This window comes from Poecilia formosa, unplaced genomic scaffold, assembly GCF_000485575.1.
Source record: "Poecilia formosa unplaced genomic scaffold, Poecilia_formosa-5.1.2 Scaffold210, whole genome shotgun sequence".
NCBI lineage: Eukaryota > Metazoa > Chordata > Actinopteri > Cyprinodontiformes > Poeciliidae > Poecilia > Poecilia formosa.
In genome coordinates this window covers 180,511-203,369 of record NW_006800149.1, presented here as the reverse complement: position 1 = coordinate 203,369, position 22,859 = coordinate 180,511, and the positions used below count along the sequence as shown (strand labels likewise).

The 22,859-nt window shown below is 39.6% G+C and overlaps 1 protein-coding gene across 3 annotated transcripts in view; it reads left to right on the top strand.

The window, feature by feature from the left end:
• Positions 1-22,859, top strand: part of LOC103148684 (receptor tyrosine-protein kinase erbB-4-like) — a 306,643-nt gene that overhangs the window by 174,566 nt on the left and 109,218 nt on the right. For all 3 annotated transcript variants that reach the window (XM_016679417.1, XM_007567561.2, XM_007567560.2), the window contains exon 2: positions 3,692-3,843. In XM_016679417.1, the coding sequence (XP_016534903.1) occupies positions 3,692-3,843 (152 nt within the window). The remainder of the gene's footprint in view (positions 1-3,691; positions 3,844-22,859) is intronic.

Here is a 22,859-nt window from a genome sequence, read left to right as displayed (position 1 = left end):
ATAAGAATAAATGATGGTATGATGTGATGCTGATTTTTGTTCACATTTGAGGTAAAGTGTACGTCTGTGAAATGCACATGAATTCAGAATGTTGACATGTTGTGCCTTTCGGAGAGGCCAGGTGTTTAACTGCATTCTGAGCGTTTTAAACCGACTGAGCCTTGAATATGTTCAGAACGCTGTGAGAAGAGGAAAGGAATTAATGTCAAGCTGCTGAAATCCCATCTGAATTACGAACAGCAGCTTCTTTATTCTCCTTTAATGCTGCCTAAAGAAAACATGACGAATCACCCTGACCAACAAGCTCTTTCAAAGAGAATATAAATGTGAAAACATCACAACTTTGCTTTTTTTTCAATAAAATGCAGGTTTTTGGCTGATATTATTGACATTTCATCTGCGTATAACTTGCAATGAAACGTGAAGCTGTCTGAAAAAAAACAACAACTAAAGGACGAGCTTTTCATACGATCAAATGATGAAATATGTTTATGTTTTCCTGAGCTAACTCAAGCATACCTCCGTCATGTTAGCGCACGACAATGATAGATGTTCTTCCTTCCTTGTCATATTTTGAGCTTCAATCCGTTTCCCATGTGGCTGTCTGGACCTCTTATGAAGAAGGAACTGTGTTGCTTTCTTATTAATATAAGATCAATGCTTTAAAAAAAAAAAGTATTTTTTCTTTTGATGTTTTTATACAGTGTTTTTTTTCAAAGTGCAATGAAAAAATATCTGATAAATGATTAGGGGAAAAAACAAACATTGCAGATGAGATAATGAAATTAATATTTACATTACAAAATTTACCTCAAAATAATGAGATAAAGTTTGCATGATTTATTCAAGCTCAGTCATCCAGGGGTTAATAAAATAAAAATATATACCGAATATGTATTAAAATGTATCAGGATGTTTTGTGCAGATTCTAGATAATATTCAAAGGAAATTTATCTCACAACAATCAAAAAATGAATCAAAAACCACAAAAAAGACTGACAGAGAAATTATTAATATGACAGAAATACCAATATAAGCTTTATTAGGATTAAATAATACGGTAAATAATTTATCTCCGCAAAAATGTCTTCAATGTGTTGAGATGATTAAATAAAAAAAAAAATCATAATTATGTCAATAAAATGGGAAGATTTGAGGAGACTTAAAAACATGACCAAATTAAATTAGCCTTTATCTTAATATGATGTCAAAACTGAATAATCACAATATTACTTTAACACAAAAAAATTTGAAATATTGCATATTATGAAATGTAAACAAACTCTACATTGAATTATAATTACAGTTTTTATTAGTGAAAATAATAATATACTAATGTGTTGCCTTGAAAATAAATTAAAATATCTTTATGATTATGATTACAGGACGTTTGCTGATACAGAATGATGTAATAAATACAACATAATTAAATAATTTCATGTTTAAATCAGCACAAAACAAGCCTAATGGTGAGATAATGAAACTTTAATCATAAAAAATATCATTCATTAGCTTGAAAATGAAACAATTAAATCTTTATTAGAACAAATATCCGTTGACATATTCAGATATTAAAGTAAATTACTTTTAAATCACGTGAAACCCAAAACATAATCAGAAGAAAATTACTCTTATTGCGAGATAATGAAACAATAGAACTGTCATCACTACAAAACAGGATGAAATTACTGATTTTAAACTCATTTAATCTAAAAAGTTACATTAAACAATTTTTGTCTTTATTTTATGCAACAATAATTGCCTTCAAACATTTGATTCTGATATGAAACGGGTTTTTAATCCTAAAAAACTGGAAACTCTCATAAAACTGAATATGTTTTTCAAGCTCATGAACAGGCAGAATATTTTTCAGCTGTTAGTGGAGATAAATATGAAAACCTGGAGAAAATAAAAATAAATAAAAAAATAAACACGTCCCAGTGCCTCAGTTTGTACACTGTAAAACGACACGTTGCGTTTAGAGAAAGTTGAACCACTGACAAACTTTAATGGGCCGTTTGAGTCAGAGCAGTCACACGCACACACACACACACACGCACACGTACACACACACACTGAACCAAGCAGATGGTCTCTGGGTTGAGGGGGGACCCATAAGGGCTGGAAACAGGAGGAACTAATTACAGAGGTAGCTGCTGCATCTGACAAACGTCTTTCATTCATCAGCAGCGCTGCAGAGGACAGGCCACTGCATTTCTTCACTTTTTTCTCTTCGAATAATCAAGAAAATCTGATTTTCTGTTCAATTCAACGTTTTCTGGCGTGGATTATTTAGCACGAAAAAGTTTTTAGGGAAATGTGGGTCAGGGAGTGTTCCATAATCTACTCAATGAATCTGAATGTTTCTTAAAAGGTTGATTTATTTTGGAATCCAGTTTAAAAAGTCAAACATATTTTTAAGCATTTATCTGCTTTCACTCTGAATGTGAAGGCTAACGGTTAATTTAAAAAAAAATCCTGTTTAAGTTATAACATCACATAATATGAATAAAAAGCGATTTTGTCATGATCCGTGTTTCTGTGTATTTATTTTTAAAGGTTTTCTGTGTTCAGTTTCTGTCCTGTGGGTCTCTGTTGTCTCTCCGTCTTCCCCGTTGATTGATCCCAGGTGTGTCTAGTTACCTGATTATCCTCCCTGTATTTAAGTCCACCTGTTGTCTCTGTCTCTTGTTGGGTCCTTGTCAAATGTATGTCGTTTGTCTGCCTGCCATCACAGTAGAACTGTAAAGTCCTGTGTTGGTTTAGCTCTCTTTTTCAGTCCTTAGTTTTTCAGTTGCTACCGGTAATTAGCTGTGTGCTAACTCTGCTGTGCCGCCTGTTCTGGACTGTTGAGCTTTCTTCATTAAATCTATTATCATCTTTATCACAACCTGGGCCTCTGCGTCTCTCCTCACCACTTCACAACCACCACACACGTCAGATTTGTGATTCATAAATGTTTTATTTTGGCCTAAATAATCCTGGACAAGATCCAGTTTACAGTCACCAGGTCCTCCTATATGAAGGCGAAGCAACTAACGATCCTCGGTAAAGCAGAGGCTCCGTCTCCTTAATGCATCTCCATCTCCAGAACTCTCAAAGTTCTGGAATCCCATCAGTGAAGTATCACAGAGGAAACCCCTGAAAAGGTCAATCAACACAATCTGAGAAACTTTGATTAAACCATTCGGCGGTCCCACAGGCAAACTGAAGGGCACGGAATCTGTCTGCTGGGTCCCATTCATTCTCTGGGAACCATCTGTCCACTGGGTTCTGTCTGCCCTTTGGGTCCCATCCATTCTCTGGGTCCCATTAGTCCGCTGGGACTCATCCGTCTGCTGGGTCCCATCTGTCCACTGGGTCCTATCAATTCTTGGGTCCCTTCCATCATCTCGGTCCCATCCATCCATTAGGTCCCACCTGTATGTTGGGTCCCATCCGTCCTTCGGGTCCCATCTGTCCTGTCTCCCTTGTTGTCTAATGTTGGCACCATTCAGAACTTGTTCTTGCTCTCTGGCCTCCTCATTTGTTCCAAATCTTTATTTCATGTTCGCACAGCAAAACGTGTTTAGTTTAGTTTGGATCATTTCTCACATTTATATAACCATGAGTTTAATTATATATATATTTACTATTTCAAGTAAATCTTGTCATCTCAACCTTGTCCCTGGTTCTGTGCGTTTGTGTCCAGTCTGCCCGGGTACGGAGAACAAGCTGAGCACACTGTCTGACCTGGACCAGCAGTACCGCACCCTGAGGAAGCTCTACGAGAACTGTGAGGTCGTCATGGGAAACCTGGAGATCACCAGCATCGACCGAAATCGCAACCTGTCCTTCCTGAAGGTAGGAGTGTGTGTTCTGTGTCGCTGTGAGGGAGATCAGGCTGAGAGGGGAGCTGTGTGTTCAGCACCATGGACAGAGACCAGCTGCTGGCCAGCAGCTCTGATGCACTCATTTACCATTCATATATTTAATAACATAATGAACATTTTAGGGTGCAGATTTTTGCTTAGAGGAATCAACTCTTACTTTTTAGTCATTTTGTCAGATTTTCCATATTAATTTATATTTTGAGTGGTTTATTTAACTTAATTATTTTATAATCTTTTTTTCTTTTTCCACAAATGTTTGAATTTGCCTGAAAAACATTTTCAAAATGTTTTTTTCTTTTTTATATAGTCTGCATCTTGTATTACTTTGCTACTTTAGTTGTCTCCAAATGCTTTCATTTTAATATTGTTTCTCGAATTTTGTTTTATTTGTGGCTTCTTGTGTTCTTCATAGGTTTAATTTTTAATATTAGATTAATTTAATGATTTATTAACTACACCAACTGAACTCGATGATGCTAACAAACTGTGACATTTTATTTTCCTAAATGATCAAATAAATTTTCAGATTTAGACAATTATTGTTAAATCTCAGTTTAGAAACAAGCAAACATGCTAAGGTAGCATGCTAATGCTAACAACCTTTTATTTTATATATTCTGGTAGTTTTCATGCCTTATTCTATTATTCAGTTCTTCATTTCTATTTCATTTTCATATTTTAATATATTAGATTGTATTCATAGTTGAAACCAGATGTTTCATTCACCATTTTTTAATTTTGATCAGTTAAATTGATCTATTTATCTATTAACTAAATGCCACAGTAACAACAGAACATGTCTGATTTATTTATTGAAGTCTTCCAACTCAGACAGTGACGTCAGAATATTTACTCACTCTTTACTGAGTGAATTGGAGATTTGACCCCCAACATCCACTGATCAAGCCGTCCAGGAATTAGACGGGTTCTGGTTCCACATCAAGTCTTTGATTCCTTTGGGAGACATCTGCATTCAGGACGGCTGCTTGAGAGTCTTATCTGCAGCGAAGCGTTTTTTTAATGAGCGGTGAAATGGGCCCCGTGTGTCTTCCAGGACGTAAACGCCGTGTGACGTCGTAGACACAGAGAGAGGCTCCGCCTTCTGGGTGAGAAGCTGCTTCCTGTTGTCGGGTCTCGGTGTGTTTCTGTTGCATTCGCCACCGAGGCCTAAACATCCCCCCCCCCCACTCCCCTCCTGCTGTTTAATGAAGTGAGGTGCAGTCTAATTACTGGGCCAACACTATCAAATGAAGAGCAAAAACAGTCCCATTAGACTCGGCATCATTAGGGAAACAATTAGGCATCTGTGGGATCGTTAAATGAATGTGAAAGAGGTGAGGCGGATCTGGAGCTGCAAACATCCTGCTGGTCACCAGCAACCAGACTGATTCCATCAACACCCTAACGGCTGCAATTAAAGGACAGCTTCTATAGCTTCTTATACTTCTTTTAAATCAAATGTTTAGGCTAAAAAAAGAACAACGCGTGATCGGGGAGCACACTTTCCTCCTGAACGCAGCTGCACAGTCAGAACTTCTTCATCTCTCTCTGCGCGGCTGCCAGGCTTTCCTTGTCTGCCGGTCCTGGGCTTTAACATAATGTTCTCAAGTTGCAGTGTGACGGTTCACGCAAAGTTCAAAATCGAGACTCATAACTCGAATACATCTCGACACTTCCTGAGCCATGGGCTGCCTCTGGACGGATCCGCAGGAGCTCGGGTGGATGTGGACAAACGGAGGGCGGAGGCAGCAAGGAAGGAGCCGGAGGGATGGCGCTTTTACAGCAGGCGGGGAAAAAAAAGAGAGAAAAAAAAAAAAGAAAACAGCTGCTGCGCTAAAATTACAATTTTCAGCTACTCTGCCGCCAGGCTGTGTGTTTTTATCTGCATGGATCTGAATGTTTGAGAGCTTAAAGGACGCAGGAGAGAAATTTAAAGAAAAGAGCTTGGAGGAAAACCGGGCACTGACATTTAGACTGACTATAGATTTCCCACCGCTGCACAGCTAGCTTAGCGCTCCGTGTCACCATAAAGCCCTGCTGAGGTTAGCCTCTCTGAGGGGACAAAGTGGTATTTTAAAACCAGGTAAACACTACCTGCTCATGAGAGCTCAGCATATTTACAATGGTAATGCTACTGCAAGTGGCTAATGGTCAGGATTGTAGATATGAAACAGTTATTATTTTTAACAGCCACTTTTGGGCCCACAAAGCATGCTAAGACAACAGTGTTTGAAATTTTGTCAGAATTTTACCAAGGGTTGAGTTGTTGCTAATGTTAGCTAAGGCAGCATGTCTACTCAGTTTTCATATATTTGCACTTATAAGGGAACAACTATTATTGAAAAAACGTCACAGAAACCTACCTCAGTAATGGCGAATTAGCCTAGCTAGCATAGCATCAAACTTTTACTGATAAAAATTTTAACTTTTCTTTTTAAGTAAATACAAATTATTTGCAGAAATTCCAACTATTTGTGGAGTCAGCTTTTTTTTTTAATTCTCTGTGCTGATTGGCTAATCCCTCAAAAGCAGCGATAAGGATGACTGTCGTTGTTAGCTTCTGCTAATATGGTTTCCACTGTGAGTATTTATGCATAATAAGCTATATTTGGTGTTTGCACTATTAAAACAGGCAGCTGTGTGTTTTTAGAAGGCGTCTCTAGTGTTTGTGCTGTCCGTCCATGTTTATGGACCGACAACATATCAGTTCATACACACCATGTTTTGAATCTTCAGAATCACAATGTTTTTGGATGATCAGATCGTCGCATATGAATCACCGTGTTCTGTTATAATTCACAGTGGGTGTGAAAATATAAACATTGCATAGTTTGGCTCGAGAGTGAAGACCAAGAACAAAGCGTGTAGGAAACATAAGGAAGAGTTGGATAGAGTTGGAGTGTGAAGACAGCCTGGCAACTGGCGGGCCAACAGGAGGACGAGCCAACCCAACACAGGAGGAGGACACGAAATGAAACGAAGGTTTAAAAACTATAGAAACCCTATCCAGTCTAACTTTAAGTAGAGAATTAAAAAAATTGTCATAACCTGGTTAAAATTGTCCTGCGATTTTAGCACTTTGTAGAAAGCTCCCAGTAAAGTTGCTAAAGGCTAACAGGTGATCAAGTGCATGGCTGCAGCCCGCCTCCACCCGCTTGGCTCTCTGGGTGGGGCAGCTCTAAGGAGAGATGAATGACACAGCTCCGGAGGTGTGTGTTCAGTGTCGACATAAAGACACACACACACACACACACTTTGCTGAGCTTATCTCTTGCAAACAGCAGCCGGAGGAGACAGGAGGAAAGATGGCGGCTGCAGAACTCTGTGGTGTTTGATGGCAGAGGAGTTCCTCCGTGGCTGGAGGACCAGAGAAGAAGAAAGAGACGTCTTAAAGCGACACGTTCCTGTAAACCAGCTTCAGGTTTACAGTCAGGACTCAGAGAGAAGGAGGTTAAATCTACTGTCTAAAGTTTAGGAATGATAAATAATATAATAGATTATTTATCTCTTTATCTAAAGGTTGTGTCCTGACTTCTTTGCTTTATTCCTTCAATTTATTGTCCTTTCTTCCTTCTCCTTTCTTTCTTTTTTTCTTTCTGTTGCTTTTTCTTCTTTCTTCCACTTCTCTTCCTTCCTTTTTTTGGAGAACAATTCTTTCCTCCTTCATGCCCTTCCTTCCTTTCTTGTCTTTTTCCTGTTTTCACCTTATGTCCAGCATTTGTTTGCTTTTTTCTTGTTCCTTTTTTCTTTTTTTCCTCATGTCTTTTCTTCTTTCCTTTCTCCCTTGCTTCCTTTAATCCATCTTTTGCATCCCTCCATTTTTTCCTGTATCCTTCCTTGTTTCTTTCTTCTCATAGATTTTATTTTTTGCTAAATTTCCGTCTTTCTTCCTGTAGAAACATCAGCCACAGAGTAACAGTTAACGCTTATTTATGAAATCAAATGAACAAATAAAGGATTTCTTTAGTCCCACAGCATGACGCTGCCACTACCATTGACGTGATGACATAAGTCGGTCTTTGTCTAATCTCACCATAAGATCTTTCTCCAGAAGACATTTGGCTTGTCCATGTTGGAAGCTGCAGTTTTTGGGGTCATGACCTTTCAGGATCAGCTGCTTTTGATGATTTCTGGGTTCTTCCTGCTTCCTCTCCTGACCTCCTGACTTCCTGTCCTTGCTGGGACGTCCTGAGACCTGCGTCAGTCAGAATGACTGATCACTCAGCTCATCAGATCAGTCTGCTCTTTTTTTACCAGAGTAGCTCCATGTCATTCATTTCCACTCAGGCAGTAATTCAGGCAGCTCTCTGTCAGACTCGTTTCACCGGTCTGACCTTCAGTAATGTTTACCGTTTATCTTTTTGCTTCAGAAAAGAAAAGGAGAAGTGCATCATTCAGTGTTTTGAACTTTGCACTTTGCCTTTCAGGTTGAGGAAAACAGGAAGAAAACTCAGAAATGTAAACTTTAGAGGTATTTCAGAACATAAGGGGACGAATTAGAGAAAGTGTTCAACCAGGGTTCTGCCTGATCCGGTTCTTTGGGTCCAGTCTTTGGCTACATTCACCCAGCAGCTCTTGATGGTCGATTTTGATTTTTTGCAGAAATACAATTTTTCTGCATGATCACTCTATTTAACAAATGCAAGAAGAACCTAGGCGCCACACGCCGCCGTCCATGGATTGACTTTAAAGAGCTGATAGCATGCTGACCAGATCGTCTCCTGATCGCACGTCTCACATCATCGAGTCGCATAAAATGTGACATGGCCTTTCAGACTGCAGACGCGTTTTTTGCGGGGGTGTGAGGAGGGAAAAGATCGGAATCAGGTAGATCAGATCAATGTGAAAAGTGTGAAAATCACCAACTGGTTTCCCTTTACTTAACCCACTCAAACAAGAACTCCCAGTAGCTGCATGGTGATGAACTCTACAGTATTTGCTGTTAAATTTGAAGAACCATTTCTGCTTCAACGACAGCAGAGGAACGATTGACCATGAAGTACTTGTGTTGCGATAGAGGTGTGAGGCAGGTTATGACACAGGGTAGTTATGGAGGCTTAACTGTAAAAACAAACACAAACAGAAATGTTTAACCTGCTTCTTGATATCAGGTATTGGGTGGCAGATTCTGTGTTAGGAGACAGAAATTGACTCCATAACCATCTTTAAGTCTCTGCTTTGCGACAGTAAACCAACTTCTTGGTCTTCCTGCCAGTCACTTTATCCCTGCTGGTTTGGGTTTGTCCAGCCAGTAGAACTTTCACCTGGATGCGCTCCTCTTGAAGCGACAGAGGCCATTTCCCTGCAGACAGAGCCGATAGCGCGGTGTAGAGACGGAGGTCAAGCGCCGCTCCCGTTCACCCCCTGTTCTCGCTCTTTGTGGATGTTTCACACCGTTGTGCTCCTCAAATGCACAAATTCCGCTTCAGGGCCTCTTCACGCCTCCCCTCCCACTACACCCCGCGGTGGGGCGGATCACGGCGTTTCATTAGCCTCTGAACCCGTGGAGGAGCTCATAAATGGTTGGGACTGTCGGCTGAAATGGGAGGTTGTTGGCGCCCGGCGGCATCACCATAATTACATCTCTTGACGCGGGAAACGAACGCCCTGCACGTGCCAGCCAGCTAACACGTCAGATCCCAGCGCCGCATCCCTGTGTTGCTGCTAGCGCGCTAATTGTTGGGTAATGACGGCGTGTAAGTCCAAGAAAAGAAAAACATCATCCTCTTTTGTTTCGCTTTTTTTTACCTGCTGTTTAATTGCAGCTCATCGGTTTTCATGTAAAGCTTTTTTTCCAGAATATCTGAATTTTGTTCAAATGAAGATGAGAGTGGACAATGAAGCCCTTTTTCTCTGTTGTCATTGTAATTATAAAAAATTCCAATCTAAGGCAATCTGAAACGCTGAAAATTCTGCAAATCTTCTTTTCTCTGATTTGCTTTTTTTCAAGCAATTCTCTAAAAATTGAGGAAATACTTGGATTTCTATTTTTTTATTGTTTTTTAAACTATCAAACAGATTGCTGAGGGTCAGCTGAAGTATCTCAGTGAGATCAAGATCTGGGCTTTGAATAGGCCCAGACCTTTCAATGTCCCTTCCTCGTCAGCCAGTCCTGGGTGGATTCCCGGGTTTGTTTTGGGTCTCGGCAGTGTTGAAGGGCCCAATTCTGTTTTTATTTACTGGGACATCTGTACGGCCCACAGGCCTGCAGGTCAACAATACAACCAGCCTGCATCATCCAGCATTTACTGTTGGTAATGCTGATGCAACTCCTACTGCTCCTTATTCTATCAGTTTTGCCTTCTATTGTCTGTCCTACATGGGAATCATATTCAAATCCAGCTATCATCTGGTGGTTTCTGAGAATCTTCACCTATAAATGTAAACAATATGGCAGTAAAATTCATTTTTCCGCTTGTATTTACTTTCCTTAATCATCAGTTTTGCTATGAACTGATGGCTACTAGACAAGAAATGAACATAAAGTGATAAACCTAACAATAAATAAAGTTATCAAAATAATCTAGAGTGCGCAAGAAGAATTCTATTGATTTTGAATTTTGGGATGTAAATATGGAGCTGCGTTTTCAAAACCAGCAACAATTAGCTGTCAGTTTTTGGCCTGGGGTGTTGCGGCAGTTGCATCTCTTCAGTTTGGGGGTTTTGGGGTGTTTTCTGCCCTCAGGGGGGTGGACAAGTAGGTGGTACCACCGAGACCCGGCTGCTGCTCATTACTGGGCTCCTTCTCGTTTTGCCTGCAGCGAGCGAGAGAGAGAGAGAGAGAGAGAGAGAGAGAGAGAGAGAGAGATGTTGCTCCTCTGCAGGAAGCAAGAGGATCAGACACACGTCATGGAAACATGCATGTGTGTGTCTGTGGATCAACAGAAAAACTCGAGCACGCAACCTGCGGTTTGGAGCGGTGTGTGTGTGTGTGTGTGTTGAGGATTGGTTTTTCTGTCTGCTTGATCAAAGCAGACGTGGTGCAGAGCAGAGGTCTCCGAGGTGAAATTAAAGCCTTGCTTCTTCAGTGGTGGTGGGAGGGGTGTATGTGTGTTAGGGGTGTGTGTACAAGGGTACGGGGGGGAGTGATTACCGTTAAATTAAAAGGTACGGCCATAAAAGCGAACCCCGGCAATTCATCAAAACGATCCCGCGGCGCGTCTTTTGCTTATCAAATTGTAGAATATTGTCCGTGACACCGGCGTAGCAGGGGCGTAATTAATGCACTAAATCAATTCCGAATCACTCGGCGCGGAGTGGCCCTGCTGGGACGCCGTCATTATCGCAAATTATGGTGGCAGATGCACGGGGGCCAGGAGGAACAGGTAGAGCTCTGGTTTCCTGTCCTTCGCTCGTCTCCCTCACCTGCTTCCTGTTAGCTGCTGTTCAGCTAGTTTCTGCCTGAAGTAAAGACTTAATGGACCGGAAGGTTGAGCAACCGACTGACCAAGTTGATTCTCTTTCACTTTCTTTCTAAAATTTCACAGTTTGTGTCAACGTAAAGTGTCCTTTGCCTCCTCAGGAAACACTATTTCAGATAACACATGGCGATTTTTCACTATTCTTGTATGTTGTAGAAGTGGTTGAATGTTTAGCGTCTCAGTTCTCTGTTTTTCTCTCTTTCTGCAGGTGTAGACGCAGACTTCTAGGGTATTATGTATTCTCTCCATCCGTCTAGGTCTCCTCTACTCTTTTCCCCCCACATTTCTCCCTTTTTTATTTTTTTCTCTTTTCTGTCTCCATGATCATTACATGTGAACTAAACCCAAAGCAATTTCTAATAGTTTCATATAAACGTCAAACGGAGAATCATGGTGAATCTGTCGTACTTGTTAAAGTAAATCTGTTGGACACATTAAAAAAAAGTAACATAAATTAAATAAATTACATAAATAATTGAGAATCTCTAAAATTTTTATAACTGTCTATTTTAATCAGTTACCAACCATACCTTAACCTGCATTGATACAGTAGAAAGCGTCTTCTACAGACTGATGTTGATTGTTCGTATGTCCTGAACTATTTTTTTAGTTTTAAATTAGGGCTAAGTACAAAGCTTTTGTTGAGATGAGCTTTAGGTAGAGGCTGGAAGGTAAATTCACTTTTGGATGTTTTTATAGCTTGGGGTTATGTCTGCAAGGCGAGCTGGTTAATTGGAAATCTTCTCAGTTTATGGTGAAAACACTCGACTTCCTCGTCGTGTTGATCAAGTCTGCATCATCTTCACTCTTCAACAATCCGCTCTGGAAACGTCCGACTTCCAACATTCCTGGGATTTCTGGAGCAGAAACTTTTCTCTGATTTTCTTGAGCCCCTGAAGACTAGCAGCTGTGCAGAAGATGCTCTAGTCATGACGCACAAATAAGAATGAAAGCATGCTGTGCACTGAGATAATTAAACTCTTGGATAAAAAGCAACATTTCTCCAGTATTTCACTTCCCAAGTTCGACATAAGATTTAAGAACATTGCTTCAAAGTTGTTTCAGCGTTTCATATGAGACTCAGGGTTTAAATGAATCTTTCTAGAGATCTCCATGTATGTTAAGAACGTGAAATCCTGGAATCTGATTTGTCAGGAACCTAAAACATGAAGTTTTTCACGTGAAACGCTGGGAAGGACAAACAGTCCCCGCATGTAATCTGCAGCTGGAGACGTCTGAATGGAACAAGGCTTCAGCTCCGAACACAAATAAATAATGGAGCGTCTCTCATCTCTCTTCCACGAACGTTTTCAGACCGTCACATCTCACAACTTATGAATACTTCTGTTATGAGAGTCAGGATTGTACAGCTCCGCGTCTGGCTGCGTTTCCAAAGCGCTCTGAGATCGTTTTTAAAGCAGCTCATCATAGCTGCAGGATATATGCATATTGCATCTTTATGACATCTCCAGAGAATTTGGGACTCTGAGTGATTTATAAGAAAAACTCTGGATGTTTCCCAACGTTCAACCCAGCATGAGTTGAACTTCTTCAGCAACGTTCCACTGATTGTTTAAGGACTTTGTTTGCATATTAACTCCCATGTTAAGATCATGCAAAAAATATTATGCATATTTACTGGTGTAAAGTCTTTTATCCTTCATATGGTAATGATCTAAGAAGAAATATTCAGAGATGTAGACAATAACAGTGACTCCCTGACTTCTGTAATTAAGTTGCACCATAAAAATGATCAAATTAACATAGTTTATAACAGTTTGGATCCTGATTGAATAAATAAGCATTAAAATGTGATTATTTTGTTAAGTTATGTTCATTTATTCATTGAGCTTTGGGCGGTTAGCAGTTTCAGCATTTAGGTTTGTCCTTCATTGTATTGTTTCTCTATTTTAAACTCATTTCAATCAAATTCAATATGGAGGCAAATTTAGAAAACTGCAACATGCACATTATAATTTGTTTTAGAATATCTACAAAAAGGTGGGAAAAAATGTAATAAGGACAAGATATTAATAAAAACCTACAGAAGCATCTGACTGCCAGAGCTTGAATATATGATCTGGCTAATTAAAATAAGAAACGTCTTAATGACGTGGAAAACTTTGTTGCCAAATAGAAAACATAAAATGGAGGTGTGAATATGATTATTATTACTGTGAATTATAATATCACATTGATGTTGCTTTTTAGCGTTAGTGGATCTAATATTAATGGGTAGTGCTATAAGGTTAGCGTTGCTAACGTTCAGTTAGTGGTTCCCACCATCTGTACCACAGGATCATGTTAGCATGTGGCGCCGCTAGCCTTCCTCTTTGGCCTTTATGCAGATATTAAAAACGCCATCGCAGCCACAGACTCATTCATGAGGAGAGTTTCAGAATATCTTCCTCTGCAGAAAACACACTGAGAAGAAGGAACACATTTTTTCCTTCTTTCCTCCAGTGGCATTTACACAGAGGGTGTTTGTAAGGAGCATGTGTATTTCCATGTGCATCTCCGCATCACAAGCCCATGGGCGCGATATGCAGATTCTCTACGTGTGCCTCTCGGAGTCGGGGAGATTCCAGTTGTGACGGCGACACACCAAGAAACCTCGCTTCCCTTCGGTTTTGTCTGTCACCTTCTCTTTGTGTTGCTCTTCGCTTGTTTGATCCTCTTCATATTCCCGTTTTGCCATCTACATATTAATCAAATATGGATGCAGTGTTCTGCCATTCATGTCGCATAATCAGACGGCTGCGTTCAGAAAATCCTCTGTGATTGTCTTGGTCAAAAATAATTTGCAGTTATTGTTTGTGATTTTCTTTCATTTTCCCTGTAGGTAAGGCTTGGGTTCTTCATGTTTTAGCCGCACATAATTTGTTAGTGGAAGTTAAATAGATTTATTTGTTATAATATGTATTAAAAACTTCTAGTATGTTCACTGAATCGTTTCTTTCCTTTTTTGTTTGAACAGAACAAAAAATGCTTTAAAAATCCTTTAACCTTACAATTAAAACAATTAAATAATAAAATGAAATTAAAATATTTACCTTAATAATAAAAAAACATTTTGCTGATCATGACTGATGTTTAAAATCAATACAAGGATTAATCATTCAAAGGGGGTGAATGCTTTTGATAGTATGAAAATTACAGAGATCATTTTTTTTCTTCGAATATTTATGACATTTAGCTCCAGGTATTATTAAACCGGATCAGGTTTGTTCACAAAGGAAAACATTTTCACTTTTCTAATCTATTTATTTCAAACTGTAAACTTTCTGGACCCGTCATGTGTGGACACCTCCAGGGGAAGCGGTGACCGCCACTGCCACCTACAGGCAGAGGTCAGGAAGCGGTGGCCTGCGGAGGCCCGCTCTGCTAAATCCCAGCGGTATATTTATCCGTTTTATTGATTCTGATGCTGCAGCCTGGTGAACTCTGGGGCTGATCCCACGTCCGACATGGAGGACACACACACATAAACCACTTCCTGGTTCACAACTCTTCTATAAGTTAGTTCTCTGCTTTTGCACCGATTTGTGGTGATAATTTAGTGTGCCTATGAATCTAGAGGCCATCTTGTCTATGAGGAGGTTGGTGAAGTTATAAATACACTCAACGGGCAGCTTTTTGTTTACGTATCTCAACATTTATAATTACATGAGGATTTGTGATTTAAAGCATAGAGATTTTGGTGTAATCTGTTAATTTTATTTAGCTCTTGTTGCACTGCAGTAAATCATTCAGTGGATATATACTTAATGAACTGTGAAGTGCATCACTTTATATTTATTTAATTGCTTTTTAACACAAATAGCTCTTCATCCAATCACAGGGCTTATTGAAGATGATTTAAGTTCAAGAGCAGCAGAAGAGCCTGAGCCATGTCTCTGGTTTATAGAGAATGGTAAGAAAAAAATCAGATATCCATTAAAAAGCAGTACAGAAAAAACTTGATGTCAGAGGAGAAAGGGCAGACTGGTTTGAGATTCTGAAAATGCAACGTTGACTTGAATGTTACAACCAGCGCGTGTGGAATATTGTCTCTAAATGCACAACATATTGATTGTGGAGCAGATGAGCTACAGCAGCAGAAACACCAGCACTACTGGAAGAACAGGAAACCATGGCCAGTTCAAACCAAACCAGGGTTGGACAAACCTGGAGTTAAGGGCTGCACCATTTCCACCATTCCAGTTAAGTCCACTTCACTTCAACTCCAGTCTGTTTCTCTAGAAAGTCCGGTTTATTTTGAGATATGTGAATGTGGAATTGAACTCTGATGCCATTTCATTTTTGTTTCCAGTTCAATAAAGCCAGTGCTAATAAAGCAGAGGAAAGCTGCGACACTGAGGTGGTAGGGTCAGAATCTGGCATGAACAACATGAGAGTTTGGATCTGCCCTGCGTTGTATTGACAGATCAGGTTGGTGTTGGAGGTGTAATGCTGAGGGGTAAACCTTGGGCCCTCATTTCAACCCCAACATGTCAGATCTTTGTGTTACCATCTTCTGATGACTATTTCCAGCAGGATAAGGTACTGTAGCGCCATGACGACTAGTCCGCTGCCCTCCAGTGGCCTCCTGTAGGAAGTGACAGCTGGAGGTTTGGATCAGCCAAGAAATCGTCATGACGTCCCAGAAAGAATGTGGATGTGATGTCTTCAAGTGGTGTCAGAGACGCTGATCCTCCTCTTCATCAAGTAAAACCTGCTTTCTTTAGGGAAACATGACTAATGTCGCTCCAGATGATGAAACTCAGCCGTTCTTGGCTTCCATGTAAATTCTTTTAGCATTAAGATGTAAAGACGCTCACAGCTGAGTTGCATATCTTAAACGTCATAATCTAGAGCATGACTAAGCCTGGAAAATCAGAGCTTACGCAAATTGTGGGTCATGAAAAGGTAAATGCGAGGAAAATATTCAAGGTAATAAAGTGTGGAGATTTTGCCTTACAAATGATGCCAAAATCATTTGCGAAAAAGATGACTAATAGCTTTCCTCTGCTTTATTAGCACTGGTTTTATAAAGAAACAAGACTGATCAAATCTGACATGACTCTAATCAGTCACGCAGCTTTCCTGGTTACCTGCCACAAAATGGAATTGCTGTTTGCAGATTCTACAGTTTGCTTTTCATTAAGAGGGAGGAAAATAGTTGGTAATTGTTTCTGGTCTTCTTGTTTGGTGCCGACGAAAATAAGCAGCCAATGTAGAAGAAAATGAGCGTATATAGAAATGCATATGGTTCACCAGGGTAAAGACTGAATGTTTTTACACGTCTTCCTTTAATCTGAGTTCAGATTTTAGTTGATTTTCCACTCTCTGGACTTTAAATAGCAACTCCTAACTTTGTAGCTAACTATGCTTTGTCTTCCTTATGTCAATCGAAATAAAGAAGCTTTCCCTTGCAGGCTGGATTGTATCTTCTGCCATTTATGTTTCAAATTCATTGTCACAACTAGAAAAATGTGCCTCTAAGATAATTGGATTCTAAGCTCAAAGCAGCCCTGAGTTTTGGATTTTGGATTGTAAAATCCAAAATGGCTGCCAGGCATGTAGAGTTGGTGTGAGAATCTTCTTTGCTCCTCTCTGTCAAAAACCAGTGATCTGCGGTATCGTACGTTTATTCATGAACAGACCTTGGTGTTTGGGTGTTTCATTGTTAGCTGCATAGTGATTAGCATGTCCAGTGGTTTTCTGGTTGGAGCTAAAAAGTTCTAGAATCGGAGGTGACATCGTCCGCAGCACTGAAAAAACAATATTAACTGAATCTTAAAGTGACTTTGTGAGTTAACATGCATGTTCTCTTTTGTGTGAAAATGTTCAGTGTGTTGGAGGGCAAAGAGTTTAATGGTTGGTATGAAGGTAACGTCTGTGTAATAGAAGAGGAGAATTGTAAGAGTGTGCTGCCCCATGTGAGGGGAAATGTGATTTATGTCCCCACTGGCCTCTTCTAACACAATCATTAACTGAATCCGCTATTTTGCTTCTATACATTCACATCCTCTCCTCGCTGGGAATTCATGCATTTTTGTCTCTTTTGCCGTTGACATGAATTTATTATCCAAGCTAAGTCTTGCATTGTCTTCCTATGGCTGCATCCAACCTCTGCAGAGGGCCCAATCATCAATCACTTGGAAGGGCCATTAAGCACCTTTTCTTCTCCTTGGTGGAATGAGCTGACATTAGGCCGTACTGGCCCCTCTTTCTCCTCTACATGGATTCATCGGACCCTTCCTCAACGCCGCCGTTTGGGTTTCTCTCAGAGATTTAAGGGACTGAAACCAACACTACGTGACCTCGGTGATGTCGGACACAACGTGGCTCTTGCCTTTTTTTTGTCGACAGTCACTGTCAAGCAAGCAGGAGCCAGCCTGTGGGTGATGTACACAAGCTTTGTCACATAACTGCATTATGTAGGGTCCCCAAAGGCAACAGCATAATGTGATACTCCACTCCACTGTTGCTGGCTTCCTACAACAGGCTTGCCTCATGAGTTATGCATTAGTGTTTTTATTTTTGTTAGCTGCAGCTCCGAATTCAGACACCGTACGGCTCTGTCATTGTTTCGGTTTTGTCTCCTAATGTCCTGCAAACCATCCTCCTCCTCCCCCGCCCCCTTTGGAAGTTTTTAATTTCACAATCAGGCTCTTGACCGTAAATGCGTCTTGACAACGCAGACGGCGATCGTGAAGCGGGCCTATATGAGATTGTCGGGCTGTCGGAGGCGATGAGTATCAGCGGCGAAAGCCTATGGCAGAGCAGATGCTGGAGGCGCTCCCCTGGATATCAGCCCACATACACACTTCTACACAGCAGCGCTGTCAACCTAAAGTGATTGTCGACGCTAGCTGGGAGTGTTGAAACTAAATCGTGTCCATGTCTTGGTATGAGAGGGATTCAGTGAGTTCAGCGGCACGTCGAGTGGCTGAAATGCAAAATGAAAAAGTTTTAAACACTTCATTGGGCCCACAAATCAAAGTCTATTGGGCAATCTGAGTTTACATTTTTTGAAATCGAGTAAATCTAAAATTGTGTACATTTTCACACAAGCGTTCATATTTTTATGTGAATTTCAGTCCATTGTTCTTAGCAACGTTGCTTCAGTTCATTGACCTGTAGTTTACCACAACGTTTTGATCAGGTTCCAGTCTGGAAGTTAGGCTTTAAGCTGTGAATAAAATGTTCTGCTGATGATCAAGCTTCAGTTGTTTGACAGATCTCATGAGACTGATGTTAGCATTAGCATCATGGTCTGACACAGGGCAAAGTTCATCATGCTCCAACTGATACATTTGAATTATGTACCATAGGCAATTTAACATCCAACAAGAGGATGCGATATGGAACTAATGTTAGCGCTAGCATAACAATAGTTTTTAGGAGCTCAGTCGCCATGTATTTACTTCTGTTTTTGTAAAGATTGGATAATTTTTATATTTTCCTGATATGAAAGAGTTAAAAATATAACAAAGTCTGTTTTTCTTAAACAGATTTTTTTTTCTCCATCCAGCTTTGTTCTTATCTTTGAGGATTTGTGATTACTTTCATAACATGAGCTCTAACCGGCTAAAGATCTTTTTACGCTTTGTACTGTTGTTTTTTTTCCTCCAATTCCAATGGAACAAAAGGGTAAAACTTTTAGATTTATGAGTGAATAAAAGCAGCCTTAAAAGAAGAAAGTAGGCTGCCATTAAAAGTTGCTGGTCAAGGATCTAAACCACCTTAAATACGGCGGGAATTTAAGCCACTCTGAACATGAAAAGTCGTGTGTGGGTTCACTTCCTCTCACGTTTGATGTCGTTTTCATTTGAAGTGAGGGAAATCTCCTCCTTATCTCAAGAGCTTTATTCTGCACTTTGTTGATTTTACATGAATACCTCGGAGTACAATTGGCAGAAAGTTGAGATCTCTCCTCACATGTGCCTTAAAAAAAAAAAAAAAAACTTTACCAAGCTTTCACTGCAGTGACATTTCATCCATCTGGATATTTATTCGTTTCAAAGTCAACACCTTTTTCTTCTCCTCCTCCTGCTTCATTTCTCTGGACTTCTTCAGATCTTGGATGTAAAAACTTCACATGCTCTCTGCAGACTGAACTGAGGCTCCCGGCTCAAAAGACCGCATGTGTGTGTTTTCTCACGAAGCTCACTGAACAGAATGTAAACATGTCCCTTCCTACCCGCTGACTTTACTGCTGCGTGGAGTAGGAACATGCCGAGGCTTACATGGACCGCTGCACTCTCCTTGACTCGCTGGCAAAGGGCTCTATATGTAAATGAGTCATAATGGCCGTAACATGAGCTCCATCTCTTGTATTTTATATAGGTGTCATTAAAATTGTTTCTTTCCCGTGGTGTTGCCATTCCTCCGTCTCTTTTTCATATCTCTGTCTTCTCTCCGTTCTTCCTGACATCCAGATGACAGGAACAGGTGCCCTATTAATTATGTGTTAATCTATATCTCCCCTGTGTTCCACCTTCTGTGCAAACTTCATCTCCAAACTTTAGAAATTTCCTGCTTTTGATCTCTGGCCACTATTGTTGTTTCCTGGGTGCTGTTTGAAAAAAGTTTAGGCAACCAGTAATCCAGGTGTTGAAGAGAAGGAAAATAAAAGCGAATAAATGAGGTAGAAGATAAAAAGCTAACATGTTAGCATGTTAAATCAAGAAAACACTGTTATTCTGCTGGAAGGTCTCTAGTCTTCTGCAGCCTCTTTCTTCCAGGGTTTTCCTGTATTTATCTCCAACATGTTTAACTTTGTGTGTTGGCCCGTCAGCTAGCTAAAGCTAGCCAAGGACTAAAGAGTTGGGAAGGACAAGCGACACACATTGGTTGCTCTTTATGGGATTAAACTTGTTGCCTGGATGCAGTATTGTACGGAAGCGCATTGCTATCACGCAGGAAAAAAATTTTTTTAGAATTTTTTTTTTTCCTGCGTGATAGCAATGCGCTTCCGTAGTATTGTAACTGATATTTTTGAATATTTTTCAAGGCTGAACAATACATTTACAGACTGTAGGTTAGTGATGAAGATGCTAACACTGAAATAGTGAGGTCATCATGATCATGATCATTTTTACAATTAACCAACTGGGCAGCATCCCAGGGCGACATTAGAAAGAGGGTCGAACTCATTAAATAAAAATAATTTTTTTCTGTGTTGCGCCTCCAACAGGTTTTCTATTAAGAGTGGAATCAGAGTAACTAAAAATTATTTTTTATTGCATCATAACAACTTTGACTTTCTTATTTATATATTGCATAACAATTTAATTAATTAATTGCTTTTGCAAAGCAATGAGGACAATTATTTGCTTCTCTTAGGTTTTATTATTTATAATAAGGTGTTTTATTTTTTGTGTTTTTTTTACAGTGATTGATGAACAAGGCGACAGAACCGTCTAAGAATTAGTGAAGTCATTGCAAGAAAATGCCAGTTCTGTTTAGATATGCTTCTAATATTTAATACAGATTATAATACCATATGGTTTTAAAGCCATCATGGAATAAGGCAGACTGCAGACTTTTAGCTGTCAGTCACAGTGTCTGCTTAAAAAGTGGATCTTGTAAAGGCAAAGAGAGCTGCCTGTGTTGAAAGGATTTACTATAAAGACAAGAAAGTATGTAGAGATGAAACAAAACATTCATCTTCAGCTTGGTTTCAGCTCTGAAGCTGTGAACAAGTTTGTTTCCTTTAATCCGATCTTTAATATCAGACTAAGATAAGCAGAGTTTATACAAATAGAACTCTTAAAATGATCATTTGAATCAAGCCAAGCAAAAATACTCCAAAAAACAACTGCGGTTAAACCAGAACAATTCTCAGTTATCAAAAGCATAAGAGCTTTTTAACTCAGCACTAGTCATATTGTTTATTAATATCAGGTGAGAGGATGTAGCTGCTGTTGGCCCTCAGCTCCACTGGGTTTAGTTTATATTTTAATATTTTATTATCCAAAGACGTCAAACAGTTTTCACATGATATTATCTCAATATCTGATTAAATCCTGGCTGCAACTTCTAATTTTTGTGGCGCTTATTGCTGAGGAATCCAGACATTATCAGATATTGCTTTTTTTTATGATCACAACAAATATCTCATTATTTTCCACTAACAAATCCGGGACTTTAGAGATCCAGCTGCTTTGACCCAAATCGGCTTAGCTGGATCAAAACAAACAGCCAGAAAAAACAAATCTAGACATGACTGTTTCTTTTTAAACATATAAATGATTAAGGACCCTCACCGTCATGAGCAAGCGGTGACACAGTGTAAAATCAAAGCAAACTCCACAGGTTAGCAAAAGTACGTTGTGCATATTTGTGTCTAAGGTTTCCAGATTAGATGTGAAAGAGGCTCTGAATTGATTCTCAGAAAGACTCCTGGAGGAAAGTGTGTGCGTACCTATTAACTGTGTTTGGCGAGGTTCCCTGGGTAACTGCAAAGTAGGCTAAATGAGTAAATTACAATAGACGCACAGGCAATTAGACTGAAAACATCATACACTTTGTTAGATTTGTTAACATAAGAGCCTGGAAGTTATGTTTCAATTACAGCCGGAGGATGCCAAACACTGGGGGGAGTCGCTTGATGCTTTACAGCTTCCATATTAAACCTGGTTTTATCAACAGCTGCTGAGTGATGGCACAGCTAACTGCAAAAGCAGAAAGAACCAATCACAATGAACCGTTTCAGAACATTAATCAGCTGTTGAATGGGAACATACAGTTCCTCAAACTATGTCAATGAATGGCAGGAGCTGGATTTATTTCCGGTTTCCAACACATCCTCAGCAGTTTTTTTTTGTTTTGTTTTTTTTTTTGCTTTTTGTCTAACAGCTAAGAAAAATGTTAGCGTTAGCTGGCGTTGTTGTGCTAGCTTGACCCAGGGAACAGTTCATTCTTTGCTAATACAGCTCAAAATAGACACATTTGTTTTACCCAACTGGATTTTAATCTTAAAATTAGAATCTTAGTGAACAAATGTTAGAGTGAGCATGCTAACTCATGTATCAGTACACTGGTGTGACGCAGCATTAGCATTGCACATTGTAGTTTATTTTATCTACTTTCTCCCTCCCCTTTCACTACTGTCCTAAGAAGTTACCAATGTATTTGAATACACTTTCTAAAATATTTAATTTATTTAAATGACTTAGCATTCAAAGAATTACCAGAGCTGGCATGCTTGTTTTAGCATGAAAATGCTGCTTTGACTCCAGGCAAAGTTCTTGATGGTATATTTCAGTTAAACTCATTTGTCTTTTGCTGACTAATGACTAATTTGACTAAATATTTTGAATATATTATCTAATAGATGCCTGATGTGACGTAATAAAAGGACACGGTTTGAACTAGCATGTTAAAGTTGGCGTTGCCATGCTGATTTGGCTCTGTTTTTTAAGGTCCATTATTTACAATCCTTTGCCTTTCGTTCGTTCTCACCCTATTTGATCAACTGAAAAATTAGTCATTGATGCCTTTATATGAAATTGTGAAATTGTACTATATATACGAGATACAACACAAATGCTACGGCAAGAGGGAGGAGCCCGGA